Source organism: Corylus avellana, chromosome ca6 (genome assembly GCF_901000735.1).
Source record: "Corylus avellana chromosome ca6, CavTom2PMs-1.0".
Classification (NCBI taxonomy): Eukaryota; Viridiplantae; Streptophyta; class Magnoliopsida; order Fagales; family Betulaceae; genus Corylus; species Corylus avellana.
The window spans coordinates 9,795,700-9,810,241 of NC_081546.1; the positions used below are offsets into that span (position 1 = coordinate 9,795,700).

A 14,542-nucleotide genomic window follows, 5' to 3' on the forward strand; every position below is an offset into this window, starting at 1 on the left:
ATAATAGTCTAATAGACTGATTTTACAATTATTTTCAAAAAAAGAAAAAACTGGGAGTGCTCATGAATTAACTCGTGAGGACGGTTTTAGAATAGAAGTGCGCCGGGTGAGAAAAATTCTGAAATTTTATTATATGTGGAAGTGGCAGACAGGGGATGTCGATAGGATCAAAACGTCAACAGAATATCGAAGCTATAAGCCGATGTCATAATTATATTTTCTTTTTTCTCGAAATCATTTTTTTATTTCCCAACAAAATCCTAATCGATTAACCGCTATTTAAAGCCTAAACTCCAAAAGGCAACTACGAGTGAGTGACTCAGAGAGAGAGAGAGAGAGAGAGAGAGAGGGGCTTTAAAGAGGCAACAGAAACATTTGCTCGGTACCGGCGAGATTGACCTGGAAAACCAACAAGTCCTCTGTTCGACGGCGACGATGATAGCATACCTTGAGCGTTTCGTACACGGGAACGACGTCGAATCGAGGCAAGCCGACGAGGAAGACGACTGTTCCAGCCTCTGCGACGCGCTGGACCTCCAAGGCAGTATCGACTGCGTGGCTACCGGCTTAGCCGGTAAGGATTTCGGCGGCGTGTATTCCTTCAAGCCCTTGGGCTTTGTCAAACCGGCCAACAGCGATGACGTGGCCAGGGTGGTCAAAGCGGCTCTGCGGTCATCGAATCTGACGGTGGCCGCAAGGGGCAACGGCCACTCCATCAACGGGCAGGCGATGGCTGATAGGGGACTCGTCATGGATATGCGTTCCATGGAGGACCATTTCCAAGTGGTGCGGATTAATGGGACGCCCTACGCCGATGTGTCCGGAGGGGCATTATGGGAAGATGTCCTAAAACGGTGCGTCTTGGACTTCGGGCTTGCTCCGAGGTCGTGGACTGATTACCTAAGTTTGACGGTGGGCGGGACGTTATCGAATGCCGGCGTCAGCGGCCAGGCCTTCCGTTACGGTCCACAAACGTCGAACGTAGCAGAATTAGAGGTCGTCACGGGCAAAGGCGATATTATAATTTGCTCGGAGGCCCAGAACCCTCAACTCTTCTTTGCGGCTCTTGGCGGTCTCGGCCAGTTCGGCATCATTACCAGAGCTAAGGTCGAGCTACAGCCGGCACCGGACAAGGTGGGTATTTTCCGATTATCCAAATTCTCTTCTTTCTTCTTTTTAGGAAAAACAAAATACAAAAGAAGAAATCTCTTTTTTTTTTTTTTTTTTGAAAGAACAGAAGAAGAAATCTCTATTCTCTAGTGAGATTATTGCATGAACGACACGTTTACGAAACGTAATTAATTGTGGTTTATTTATTGTGATTAGGTGAGATGGATACGGGTGGTGTACACTGAGTTTGAGGAATTCAGTCGCGACGCCGAGTTGCTGGTGACTCGGCAAGAGAACGACTCGTTTGATTACGTGGAGGGTTTCGTTTTCCTGAACAGTGATGACCCATCCAATGGTTGGCCCTCAGTGCCGTTGGATCCGCAGCAGGCGCCGTTCGATCCATCTCGAATTCCGGCGACCGCTGGCTCCGTTCTCTACTGTCTCGAAGTGGCTCTGCACTACCGAGACACTGACCACCCCTCAACTGTTGATGCGGTAACGAATTTACCAACCCTCCAGCTCTCTCTTAATCTCCTGCAACGTAGCTCATTGAAATCAAATGCACCTTATGATCATAAATTACTCTCTTTTTTCTTTTTTCTTTTTCTTTTAGTTGGGGAGTTCTGGACGTTGTAGGACACAGTAACACCACGTGTGGGGCCGTAATTGGCCTCATCACTGAGTTTTGACCTAGCTGTTTCCTAATTCCTAGTTAGCTCTCGCCGTTAAAATTTTGACCATGAACCACAACGTGGGTTCCACGCCAAAAACTGTCTCGCCGGACGGTGAAAAAGTCAAAACAGACATACTTCGCTTACACGTGTAGGCAGCTCAGCAATGGAGGACGCTCTTTCTCGTGCACCTGATCGCCACCTAGCATTTCAATCCTTGTCCCCGCCTATTTTTTAATTACTATCACTATTTTTTTTTTTTTTTTTTTTAATTTTTGATCTTTTGTTCTTTTGAAAGCGACCATACGGTAATAATATATCCCCCCATTGGATTTTCTGACACATTAAACCATAAAAAGCCCATGGATTCAGCTTTTAATTACGAGAATAACATTCTACTTTTTCCTCCAATTATGCTTCGTAAACGAAAGCCTTATATTGAAGTAAAAAAATAATATACCATTTCATCTAACAGATTTGATTACTTGGATCAAAGATCCAACGGCCGAGAATGTTGTATAGTTTGCATCATCTAAAATGGTTCCATATCACCCGTCAGATTTGTCACTTTCGTGTATACAAGATCGAGTCGGGGTTAAAATGGTAATGATGCGTCACTGTAGACGTAATTGAGCTGGTCATTGACATTTTGCTGACGTTATGGTCCCCACAGTCGCACAAATGGCCAAAAAGCCATCATTTTCTGGAACCTGTAAACCATGAACACCATGTCTTTGGCTTATTTGATTATATGACTGCCCCTTGTTCCTTCCTTATTTGCTGGTTTGGTTTCTTTCCAGGTTGTAAACAGGTTGCTTGGACGGCTAGGATTTCTTAGACATTTAAAGTTCGAGATGGACTTGAACTACATGGAGTTTCTATTACGTGTGAAACAAGCAGAGGAACACGCCAAAGCCAACGGTGATTGGGATGCGCCGCACCCGTGGCTAAACTTGTTCGTATCAAAGTCCGATATCGCTGATTTCGACCGCCACGTGTTCAAGAACATCCTAAAGGGCGGGGTCGGCGGGCCCATGCTGATCTACCCGCTGACGCGAAGCATGTAAGTGTATTGCCCACTCAATCTCACATGTTTTTTGTGTGCCGCCCATTACAAATTCTTGATTTTGTGAGAGAATTTTTTTTTTTTTTTTGTCACCTGGCCCTATCGACACGATATGCTTACTAATTTGCTGAACATTTTGAATGGGGTAGTTAAGATTTTGGAGGTAGGTCAAATATTTTCTACTCCCTAAGGTCATCCGAGTGGGGGCCGGAGGATTATGGCAATTCCCAAAACGACCCCACCAAACTATCCCCGCTGGCTTTTCTGTTACACTGAGAGTGAGAGTCGAACCATTTAACGCTGCACTCTACCGTACCCTATAAGAGCCCACAGGCTAAAATTTTTTTTTTCTAATTGCGTCTGGGTAGGTGCAAACGTAGGGAGCGTACTTTGTGGGACAAAGATACGGTGAGAGTATTTTATTATAACCCAATTCTTTGTGCTTTTTGCGTTTGGTCTAGTCAGGGACAGATTCAAACCACTTGGGGGGGTAGGTTTGGTAATATTCGATTTTGTGGGTGGCATTTTCGTCACTTGGAGTACCAATAAGTGATGTGTTAATATTTATCATTTTTGTAGAGAAAAAAACTGGAAAAAGTGGAGTTACTTTCACTGGTCACTGTTACTTGCCATTCTAGAAACGACAAAGAATTTTATTCGCCAGCCGGGTTATAATGACACCATAATTTGTCTGGGCTCCAGCAATGATTTTCTCATTGACGAAAATGCCCGGTTATTTGTCAGATCAATGATGGTGTTCTCAGGGCCACAGAAAATGCCAGTCTTTCTTTGTATTTGTTCATTTGTACCAATAATGTCACAAATTCATTGGTATACGAAATTTTTTTAAAAAAAAAAAAAATTAAAAGTTAATTTTTACTGTATCAGGTGGGATACACGTACATCTGTGGTGATACCAAAGGACGAGAATGACGAGATCTTCTACATAGTGGCATTGCTCAGGTTCACTGCGTACCCAAAGGGCCCTTCAGTTGAAAAAATGGTTGCCCAAAACCATGAGATTATCAAGTGTTGCATTAACAAGGGCTTTGATTTCAAACTCTATCTCCCTCACTACTCCTCACAGGAGGAATGGAAGGCACATTTTGGGAACCAATGGACAAGATTCGTTGAAAGAAAGGCGAGTTTTGATCCATTGGCCATCCTTGCGCCCGGTCAAAAAATATTTTCAAGGATCCATCACCTCTAGGAGGATTATCAGTAGCCGTCTTATCTTGATTTGATCAGATCATGATCAGGTCCATTAATGTCATTACCTTTGTAGGTATTTGTGTTTTTCCTATCTTCCATCATTGTAAAGAAATATTTTGCGCCAAAAAAAAAAAAAAAAAGGAGAAAAATTTTGTTCCTTAATGATATACCCTTTTCTTTAAAACAAAAGGCAGCAACAAAATCTTGACAAAATGAAAAGATTTGAGGTAGTTGAACAAGTTAACATTTGATTGTAATGTTCGTAAATGAAATTAATTTGTGCACCATTGCCAACTGTACCACGTAACTTTGACCCGCACATCAATAATGAGAGACAAGACTTAATTGGTGCTGGTCTCTATCATAAGCTGTGATGCAAAAAAATAAGTACTAGGAGTCACAAGCCACAGGCCAATCAATTTGACAGTCCAGCATGTCTTATCTGAGACAACCTTTTATTTTAGCAAAGCAATCGAAGACAATCTTAATTGGCCTTAATCATCTTAAGATTATTTGACTTCAGTTTCCTAAGGGTCAATTCTTTTTTCCCCACATGAAAAAGATAAAAGGGGTGGCCAACTAGGGCATCAGATTCTCACCCTTTCATGCAAAAAAAGAAAAAAAAAAAAAAAAAAACTTTATCTTTGGTTTCTCGAGCTTTGTTTGTGTTTTGTTTGCATGCAAAGATCAAATCTACTTGGTTTCATCATCTTTAATTCACTTTTTTCCCCTTTATTTCCCTTCTTTTCTTTTGTCCTTTTTCCCAATTCATTTCCCTTATGAAAAGTAGAGAAAGAGTTAAAAAATGGGTAGGGATTTTTGGCTTTAGAAGGCAATTATAAGATCATGATTTCTTGTAAGCTGGACCAGCCAATGGGGAAAGCATTTACCTCGTTTGAACCCCATGAAGAGCATCCTATACGTACTTTGGTTAACGTGTCATGCATGTAAGACTTGACGTACGACTTGGTTCAATTAACCTTAAACCACGTGTACTCCAGTCATTAGGCTGCAGCTGCTTCTATCATTAAGGAAAAGACACCCTCAGTTGTTGGGTTGAGTTCACAAGCAAACCCTAGAGGCTAGAGGGATAACGTGGGCCTAGTACTGAGCTGATTGATGGGCTGGGCAAATTACCTATACTCGCTTTAATATTTCAAGTGATCTCGTTAATGACGACAAAAAAAAAAAAAAAGAAGGTTAAAGTGGTAGTCACGAGTAGGGTGACAATTTGTGTTTACGTATTATGTTCAGATCGTATCAAAGCATGTATATAAAATTATACAGATCAACCTTAATTCGATCATTTTAATTAAACAGATCAAACTTATCAGCTCATAACCATTTATTTTTGTATTAGGTTAGTGTCGAGTTCGCATGTCATATTAAAATTTGTCTGTCTTTATATCACGTGTCAGGTTCAGGTCGTGTCGAACCATGTATATAAGACTATATAGGTTATTCATAACCCGACCCATTTAACTAAACAGGTTAGATTCCTCAACCATAACCATTTAATTTCGTATCGAGTTGGTATTAAACTCACAAGTCGTGTTAAAAATTGACAACCCTGGTTACAACCAACTCTTGATTATTATTATTATTATTATTTTAATAATGACTTATCCAATAATTTAGTTGGGACTAACATATCAACATTGTATAATAACTGTGTGATAAAATTACTAAAAATACCATTTTTGCCGACCTACCAGCAGATTCTAATAAAGAAAAAGAAAAAGAAAAAAAAAAAAAAAAACTATATCTAAAATAAGAATACAAATAGTGATTAAATATTCATTGAACCCTAAAATCTGTTAGAAAAGATAAGGAGGTAGTTCTTGTTGGTAATGGGGATGGGGTTGGCCCAAACACTATTTATCACCATTTTCCAAAAAAATCAACATTAAAACATTCTAACTTTTTCACTTTTAATATCAAATCATTCACTTTTTATTATTATTCAAATAAAAAAATCACTACAAAACAAAATTTTTTCACTTTTCTATACTACTTTTTCATTTCTTTTATACCAAACATTCTTACTTTTTTTCACATCAATCTACATCAACTACAGTGTTTAGGCCATCCCATTTGCCAAACACCCCCTTATTGAACCCTTTTCGATTCAATATTTTAATTTCAATAAAAATAAATGAGTACTACCAAATTAAGTGTTTCAAATAATGATTATTTTGACATAGGTCTACTTTTGATCTAAATCAACTAAAATTAAATGGACTAACTATTGACTTGTTTTTGCTTAAAAAACAGGGTAAATTACATTTATTTTCTTCAAATTTTCATCTAGTTTGTAGTCTATTTTTTTTTTTTTTTTTTTTTTAAATTGCAATTGCCCTTCCAAACTATTTGTTATTATATTATCTATCATATGCTACCATATTTGTGATATAATATTTTCATATATTCTCAGCATATTATGAAAATATTTTTTACATGTTATGGTAATATTTACAACCATAATAGCTATTGTAAATATTCTAGCACATTTTAATTTCAAATATACAAATATTTGGTCCACTTAGTTAAGGCCAAATATTACTCCCACATCCAACCAAACTTATGTCCATTTAAATCTCAAATGCAAAAAAGACCATTTTCACTATTGCACTTTTGTAGCTTTCTAAGTAAGTGACTTGGTCCACGCACTTACACTTGCATCATTTTTAGAATACTCTATGCTCTTCAATTGCTAGAGAATCTTAACCATATAGTATTAAGAGACGTGATTTACATCATTTTTATATTCTCCTTTTATGTTTCTTCCATGTGGTTCATTTACAATGTCTGTGGCCGACAGCCACCACAAACTTGTTACAATTCTCTCACCTTGAAAATTCTTGCCCTCAAGGCGGCGATAGGTTGTTTTCAATCATTCTCCGCCCGCCCAAACAGCATTTTTGGCACTTTGCCCTTCCCACTGCACCAAAAATTCTTCCTTTTTTCTTGTTTCTTCTTGCTTGAGCACTTGTGTCCACATAACCATTGGACTAGATACATCGCACATTTCAACTTTATCCTGTTCAACTTTCACTGGACTCCAACAATTCTATATACCCTTGAAACACACCTTCATGCCTCCATATAGAAGAACTCCCATAGAATACCATTGGACTCCTAACACCACCTCAAAGACCCCTAAGGGACAACAAATAGACATCCAACTTAAACTTACTCCATTGAATTCCAATGAAAACCCTTGAACATCTTCCTTCACTTCTAATCATGTCACCAATAACGATCCTCACCTCAACACATTCATCTCCCTTCACATCCAATCTAGCCCCCTTAGCCACCTTTGGATCAAGGAAGTAGTGGGTACTTCCTGTATCAACTAAAATATCCACCTATTTGAGATTAATTTTACCAATCAATCTCATACTTTTAGGTTCAGGAGACCCTACAATAGCATGCAATGAAATCTTACTCCAACTACTCACCCCTTCTATAGGATCCCCCAAGTCGATTAGATTCCGTTTTATCCTATTTACTCTTTCACTATCATCCTCTACTTCTTTAATCAGGAATAGTTTGGGCCCTTTACATTTGTGATCATGCCCCCACTTATCATCACATTTAAAACACAACCCGTTCTACCCTTTTTCCTTCAATTGATCCTGTGTAAGCCTTTGCATTGGTAGTTCAGGCATCTGATCTGCCTTAACAACAGCAACCAGTGAGCTATTACTATTGGACATACTAGACTTAGCTCCCTTTCTCATTACTGCTAGATTTTCATCTTGCATTTTGGCTAACCTAAATGCTGCCACTAAGTTAGGAGGGTTTAACATCCTCACAGATACCCTTATATCCTCCCTTAACCCATTTAAAAAAGTAGCTCAATTTGTGAGCTTCTGAGAGTCCACAGACTCTTATTGAGATTTCCTCAAACTGAGTCTTGTAAGATTCAACAGAAGATACTTGGTGTAATCTTGTTAGAGCCTCCATTGGATCTTTATGTAGAGACCCAATCGTACAGGAGAAAAGCAAGCATCAGTGGTAGAACCTTTTAACAAAATTTTAGAGACAAGTTATGTTTTCCTATATAATCTCAAACATGCTCATAATTTAGGAGGTCCATAGACTTTTCATTGTTTTGTAACAATACACTAGTCGACTAACACATCAATCGGCTAATTCCCTAGTGCTATTTCTTACAATTTCTCCTCTAAGGTTGGGTTTTTGGACTTGTTATGTGCCTGGTTGTTGGGCTTGCCTTGAGCCTGGCTAGTCAAGCTAATTGGTCCATGGGCCTAGGCCCTAGTGGTTGTAAACGGGTATACCAGACAGACTATACCCGTACAGCAAGTTCACTTCTTTTTTTGGGTCCACTTCTTATGATAAATGCTAATGGCCTGTTTTCAATAGATGGGCTTCTATGGTTCTGATTCAAGTCCACATCACGTGCAGTTTGGTAGTCCACTGGATTTTATCTTCACGTCCCCCGATTCTCACGTCAGAATAAACCATTCAAACATAACTCTACTGTCTTAATAACACACGCTTGACTCCACAAAAACAAAACAAAACAAAACAGGACTTCAACTTCATGTTGGGTTCTTAAAGGGCAGTAAAGGCCAAGAGAAAAGGACAAGCCGCCAGCCACTGAAGTGTGTAATTTGATTTTTTTTTTTTTTTTTAAACCGAAATAGTACTTAAAATACATGAAAATTAAAATGAGGAAAAAATATATTTTACCCTTTTAAACTATTCACCCATTTGCACTTTGACCTCCAATATTTAAAAAGTGACACTTGATCCCTCCAAACTTCTAAATTGTTACAATTCAACTATTCTAACTTCTTTTTTCCAAAATACCCCTATCTCAAATTTTAAAAAAAAAAATTAATAATAATAAATTAAAAACTAAGGGGTGCTCGGTCTGGGGTGGCCGAAGCTACCCTTTGGCCCAAGCCACCCCTTAATTTTTAATTTTTTTTTTTTAAAAAAATTATTATTATTATTATTATTATTTTAATTTGGAATGGCGGCATTTTGGAGAAAAAAAAAAACATTCTTGAATTGTAACAATTTGAAAGTTTAAGAGACTCAAGTGTCACTTTTTAAATATTAAAGATTAAAGTACAAATGAATAAATAGTTCAGAAGAATAAAATGTATTTTTCGCTTAAAATAAAACAAGCACAGACGAAACAAAAGGGCAAACCAACAGAAGCTATGGCCTCCCCCTATTTTGGAAATAACGACGACAACATGATTTAGTTTACGAGGGTGGGTCTATCGTTTTACTATCAAACAAATGATGCGTTGGAGGCAAGAGAATTGGTTGTCTCAATTACGAGCAGTAGTTTAATTATTGACTCCAATTCAGTCACTAACGTCTGAGGGGACTTCATTCATATATATATATATATATATATATATAGAAAAGAATATATAAGAGGGTTAAAAAAGGGTCCAATAGCTTCTAGATTGTATAGGCATCTCAAGTTCAAAAACATGTCAAACGGGATGAATCATGAACATGTCGGCAATAAATTCAGTAGCACAATTATCCTGTTACATTTGTAAATAGGCTAATTAATTAAGCAGCTCATAGATTAGCGAGAGCAGCTCTCCATCAGTCCCTCAACCAGGTGTGGTTGGAGGAGAGTCTTAGTTTTATTCAGGTATTTGCTGAGCAAGATAATTGTCAATAATTATCAATGAAAATATCATGATTCCTTTTTTAAAAAAAAGTAACACCAACTGCATGAAAATCAATTAACTTAGCCAAGCCCATCATCAAAATTGACAAAGAATTCATGCTACTCTTACTATATGTTGTACATTATCTATATTTTTATTTAAGGGAACTTAACTTAATCCCCTAAATTTCCATCACTTTTGCAATATCCTCTATAAAGTTTAAAAACTCTTAATTTAAAGTTTCAATTTAGTGTATTAAACTTCTAATTTTTTACAATGTCACTCCATGTTAGGTTTTTCCGTTAAATCCTGTCACTATTTCCAAAATACCCTTGTTTTCTTATTAAAAAAAAAAAAAAAGTAGTTGCAAAGATTCAAGTGTAGGTATTTTTTCAAATTCCGTTAAATCCTGACCAAGGCATGAATCTATGAATTTTTATTTTTTTATTTTTTTCAGTAGTTTAATTATTCTTGAGAAGGAGGTTCTGAGGAGTTCTGATGTTAATGGTGTTTCATATGGGTTACTGGATGTTGATCCTACCGGTTGCTCAGAAGAATTTAGTTCAGGATTTGAGAAATTTGTTTAGATCGGAGAAATCTCTAGGCACATTGCAGTATTTTGCTCCGTCTACTGAAGATGGAAGAATTGTTGTGAAACCACCGAAGGAGGCAATTGAGGAAGGTATCTCGAAATGGTCTCCTTCTTTGGTAGGTCAATTTCTTGATAAACCTATTCCCTTCTATGTTGTGAAACATGTTGTGTATAGTTTATGGGCACAATATGGGAAAATTGAAGTGTTCTTGCTAGAAAATGGTTTGTATCTGTTCAAATTTGCGGATGACAAGACTAGAGATGAGGTTATGGAGGCAAAGTTATGGCATATAGCTAATAAGCCTCTAATTTTGCGAAAATGGACTCCAGGTATGCAGCTTCTTAAGATATATATGTCTACTATTCCTGTTTGCATTAAGATGCATAATTTGCCTATTGAATTTTGGAATGCTACATGTTTGAGTTATGTGGCTAGTGGTGTTGGTAAGCCACTTTGTGTTGATTCTATTACTAAAGAGCAAATTAGGCTTGGATTTGCTAGGGTTTTGGTTTAAGTGAACATGGATTCTGCTTTTCCTAAAGAAGTCGAAGTCATTCGTGTTGATGGGGGTAGGGTAGTGGTGGGAATTGAATATCCTTGGTTACCTGTTAAATGCAAGAATTGCAGGTCTTTTGGTCATTTATCCCATGTATGTACAAAGGTTGAAAGGAAGGTTTGGATTCCTAAAAATGCTGATCCTATCTAGAAGGAGTTTCTAGTGAAGACTGGTGATATGGTGAGGAAGGCCACTGCAATAAAGAGTGCTGCTCCTAGTATTGTGGCCACAGACCAATGGAATGTGGTCAGTTCTGCTAAGAGAACCCCGGTGTCTAAGGATTCTATTAGGGATAGTCAGAGACATTGGGCCAATTCTTTTCATTGTTGGCTACGGCTGATGGTGGTGTAGTGAGGGGTCCAGGTGCTTTTTCAACTTCTCTTCAAAATGTTATTGAAAATGCTTTGAATGAGGAAAGTGATAACCAATTGAAGGATAACGGAAAAGGTAAAATGGGGGGAGAGGAGGAGGTTTTGATGAGGGGTTTCTCTCCTACTACATGAACTTTTTGATATAGAATGTGAGGGGTTTGAATCATTCCTCTAAACAACGGGAGGTAAAGAGTATGATACAAAGGCATAAGCTTAGTCTTATTTGTCTTATTGAAACTAGAGTGAAGGAGCATGAAGTTGAAAGGATTAAATCTTGTATAGTTCTTGAGTGGGATTATGTGTTTAACTATGAGTTTCACTTTTTGGGGAGGATTTGGGTTTGTTGGAAGAAATCTATTTTGCAGTGACTGTCATTGATAAGAGTGATTAGAGTATTAATTGTGAGATTAAATCTTTGCATAATAACTATTGTTGGTTTCACTCTTTTGTGTATGGAGCGAATAATGGTGTAGATCGAAAGATGTTGTGGGGAAATTTAAGTTCTATGAAGTAAAAGTTTCTAATAATCCTTGGACGATTTGTGGAGATTTTAATGTGGTTCATTCTTTAGTTGAAAAGTGGGGTTCTACTAAGAGCAATTCTTATGAAACTGAGTTTGGCGAATGCTTAAATGAGATTGAGGTTTTGGATTTTAATTTTAGTCGTTGCTTTTACACTTGGACAAACAAAAGTGAAGAACCTCGGTTTGTAGCAAGAAAATTGGATATGGTCTTGGCAAATGAATATTGGATGAGTTTGTTTGCGAGAACTATTGTAGAATTTCATCCTGGGGGAGTTTTAAATCATTCCCCTGCTGTCATTTCAGTAGGCATTATGCAGAGTTTTGACCACCCTAAACCTTTTAAGTTTTTTAATTACTGGTTGGAGCATCAAGGGTTTTTGAATTGGGTGGAAAAAGGGAGGACTACTCAAGTTGAGGCGCTTCCTATGTATAAGCTTTATGTCAAGCTTAAAGCTGTGAAAGTTGTGCTGAAGGAGTAGAATCTGGTTTGTTTTGATAATCTGAAACAAAAAATCATTTAGGATCGTGATAACCTATATCTTGCACAAAAAGAGGTTATTGATTCTTTTGGTAGGGCTAATAGTTTACTTAAGGAAAGGGAATGTTTACATGCCTATTTTTCCATAACTAAGGCTGAGGAATCCTTCTTGAAGTAGAAGGCTAGGAACCAATGGCTGCAATTGGGGGATCAAAATAATAGTTTTTTCCATCGTTCTCTTAAAGTTCAGCATGCCAAGAACACTATTACTCATTTGTGGGATGAGTATGGTAATCGAGTAGAGGATGTGGAGCAAATTAAGCAGGTGGCTAAGAGTTTTTACAATAAGTTATTGGGTACAAATCAGTTACAAAATAATAGTTTTTTCCATCGTTCTCTTAAAGTTTAGCATGCAAAGAACACTATTACTTATTTGTGGGATGAGTATGGTAATCGAGTAGAGGATGTGGAGCAAATTAAGCAAGTGGCTGAGAGTTTTTACAAGAAGTTATTGGGTTCAAATCAGTTACAGTTCACTGCTTCAAAGGCTAAACGAATTAGGCAGCTTATTTCTGTTGTCATTTCTATTGATCAAGCTGCTATGTTGGAAAAGGAGATTACTACAGCTGAGATTAAGGATACTTTATTTCATATGAAGGCTAATAAGGCCCCAAGCCCTGATGGTTTCTTTACAGAATGAAAGAAATCCTTAATGACAGCAACTACATCCTAAATGAAAGAAATACTTAATGGCAACAACTACATCCTTAATGGCAGCAACTACATCCTGACCAACGACAGACCAAGCAGACTTGAAGAAATCTATAGAGAAACCATCAGGTTAAGAAGGTTAATCCTTCTACTATAGGTGATTTTAGGCCCATTGCTTGCTGCAATGTTATCTACAAGTGTATTACTAAAATCATTTCTAACAGAATGTTGCCTATTTTGGGAGATTTGGTTAGTATGAATCAATCTGCTTTCATCCATTTTAGAAAATGTTATGGTGGCTCAGGAAATTGTTAGAAACGATCATAAGGACAGAGGGCAGCCTCGATGTACTTTGAAGATTGATTTGATGAAGGCTTATGATTATGTTGGTTGGGAGTTTCTGCTTCATTGTCTTCATTGTTTTGGTTTTCAACCAAATTTCTTAATTGGATTAAGGTATGCATTTCTTCTCCTAGATTTTTTGTGTCTTATTGGTACTATGGTTGGTTATTTTCAAGGAAAAAAGGGGTTGACGCAGGATGATCCTCTTTCTCCTTATATTTTTGTCATAGCCATGGAAGTTTTTTCAAGGATTATAAGTGATCATACTGGTGGCAGTTTTGGTTTCAAGTTCCATCTAAAGTGTGTTAGTTTAAAGCTTACTCATCTTTGTTTTGCAAATGATCTTCTCATTTTTCCTGAGGCTAGTCTTAATTCTATCAAGATTATTAAGAATGCTCTACTAGAGTTTGAGGATTTGTCTGGTTTGAAATCTAATCCTTCAAAGAGTTCTTTCTTTTGTTCTGGTATTTCAGATAGAGTTAAGCATTCTCTGCTGGATGATCTGGGAATGATTGAAGGTCAATTCCCTATGAGATATCTTGGGGTTCCACTCATATCTTCTAGGCTTTCTACAACAGATTATGGGGGTTTGCTTAATATAATCACTGGTAGGTTTGACTCCTGGTTGTCTAAGAATCTCTCTTATGCAGGCAGGCTTCAATTGATTTCTTTTGTGCTTTACAGCTTACTAGTGTATTGGACAGGTATTTTCATTCTTCCTAAGAAGGTTTTTAAAGCTATTGAGCAAAAGTTCAACAGATTTCTTTGGAATGGGAAGACTGAAGGGTCTGCCAAGGCTAAAGTTTCTTGGGCTAATATTTGTTTCCCTAAGAAGGAGGTTGGTTTGGGGTTGAAGAGGCTTGAAGTTTGGAATCAGTCCTCTATGTTTAGGCATGTTTGGAGCCTTTTTTCTAGGTCGGGTTCCATTTGGGTGGCTTGGGTTAAGGAAAATCTGTTGAAAAGAAAGAGTTTTTGGAGTGTTGGAATACCTCAAAATTGTTCTTGGAATTGGAGAAAGATTCTGAAACTAAGGGATATTGCTAGGAGATTCTTGAGGTTTGAGGTTGGAAATGGGGAACACATTCATCTTTGGTTGGATTGGTGGCATCCTGCTGGAGTTTTGTTTGAGCAATATGGTTATAGGGCTGTTTATGATGCTCAAAGTAGTTTGGAAGATAATCTTTCATCTGTTAATAAAAATGGTAATTGGTTCTGGAGGCCAGCTAGATCAGAGGCATTG

General features: G+C 37.6%; 2 protein-coding genes across 2 annotated transcripts in view; both read left to right on the top strand.

Moving 5' to 3' along the window:
• The first annotated feature begins 324 nt into the window (after positions 1-324).
• LOC132184937 (cytokinin dehydrogenase 7-like) lies at positions 325-4,244 on the top strand. Its single transcript, XM_059598729.1, has 4 exons — positions 325-1,134; positions 1,327-1,605; positions 2,582-2,844; positions 3,736-4,244. The coding sequence occupies exons 1-4, from the start codon at positions 436-438 to the stop codon at positions 4,055-4,057; spliced, it is 1,563 nt and encodes a 520-aa protein (XP_059454712.1). The 5' UTR covers positions 325-435; the 3' UTR covers positions 4,058-4,244.
• An 8,740-nt stretch (positions 4,245-12,984) lies between these two features.
• The window catches only part of LOC132184974 (uncharacterized), a 53,258-nt gene continuing 51,700 nt past the window's right edge, over positions 12,985-14,542 (top strand). Inside the window, exon 1 of the mRNA XM_059598781.1 lies at positions 12,985-12,997. The gene's annotated coding sequence lies outside the window, so the exon portion shown is untranslated. The remainder of the gene's footprint in view (positions 12,998-14,542) is intronic.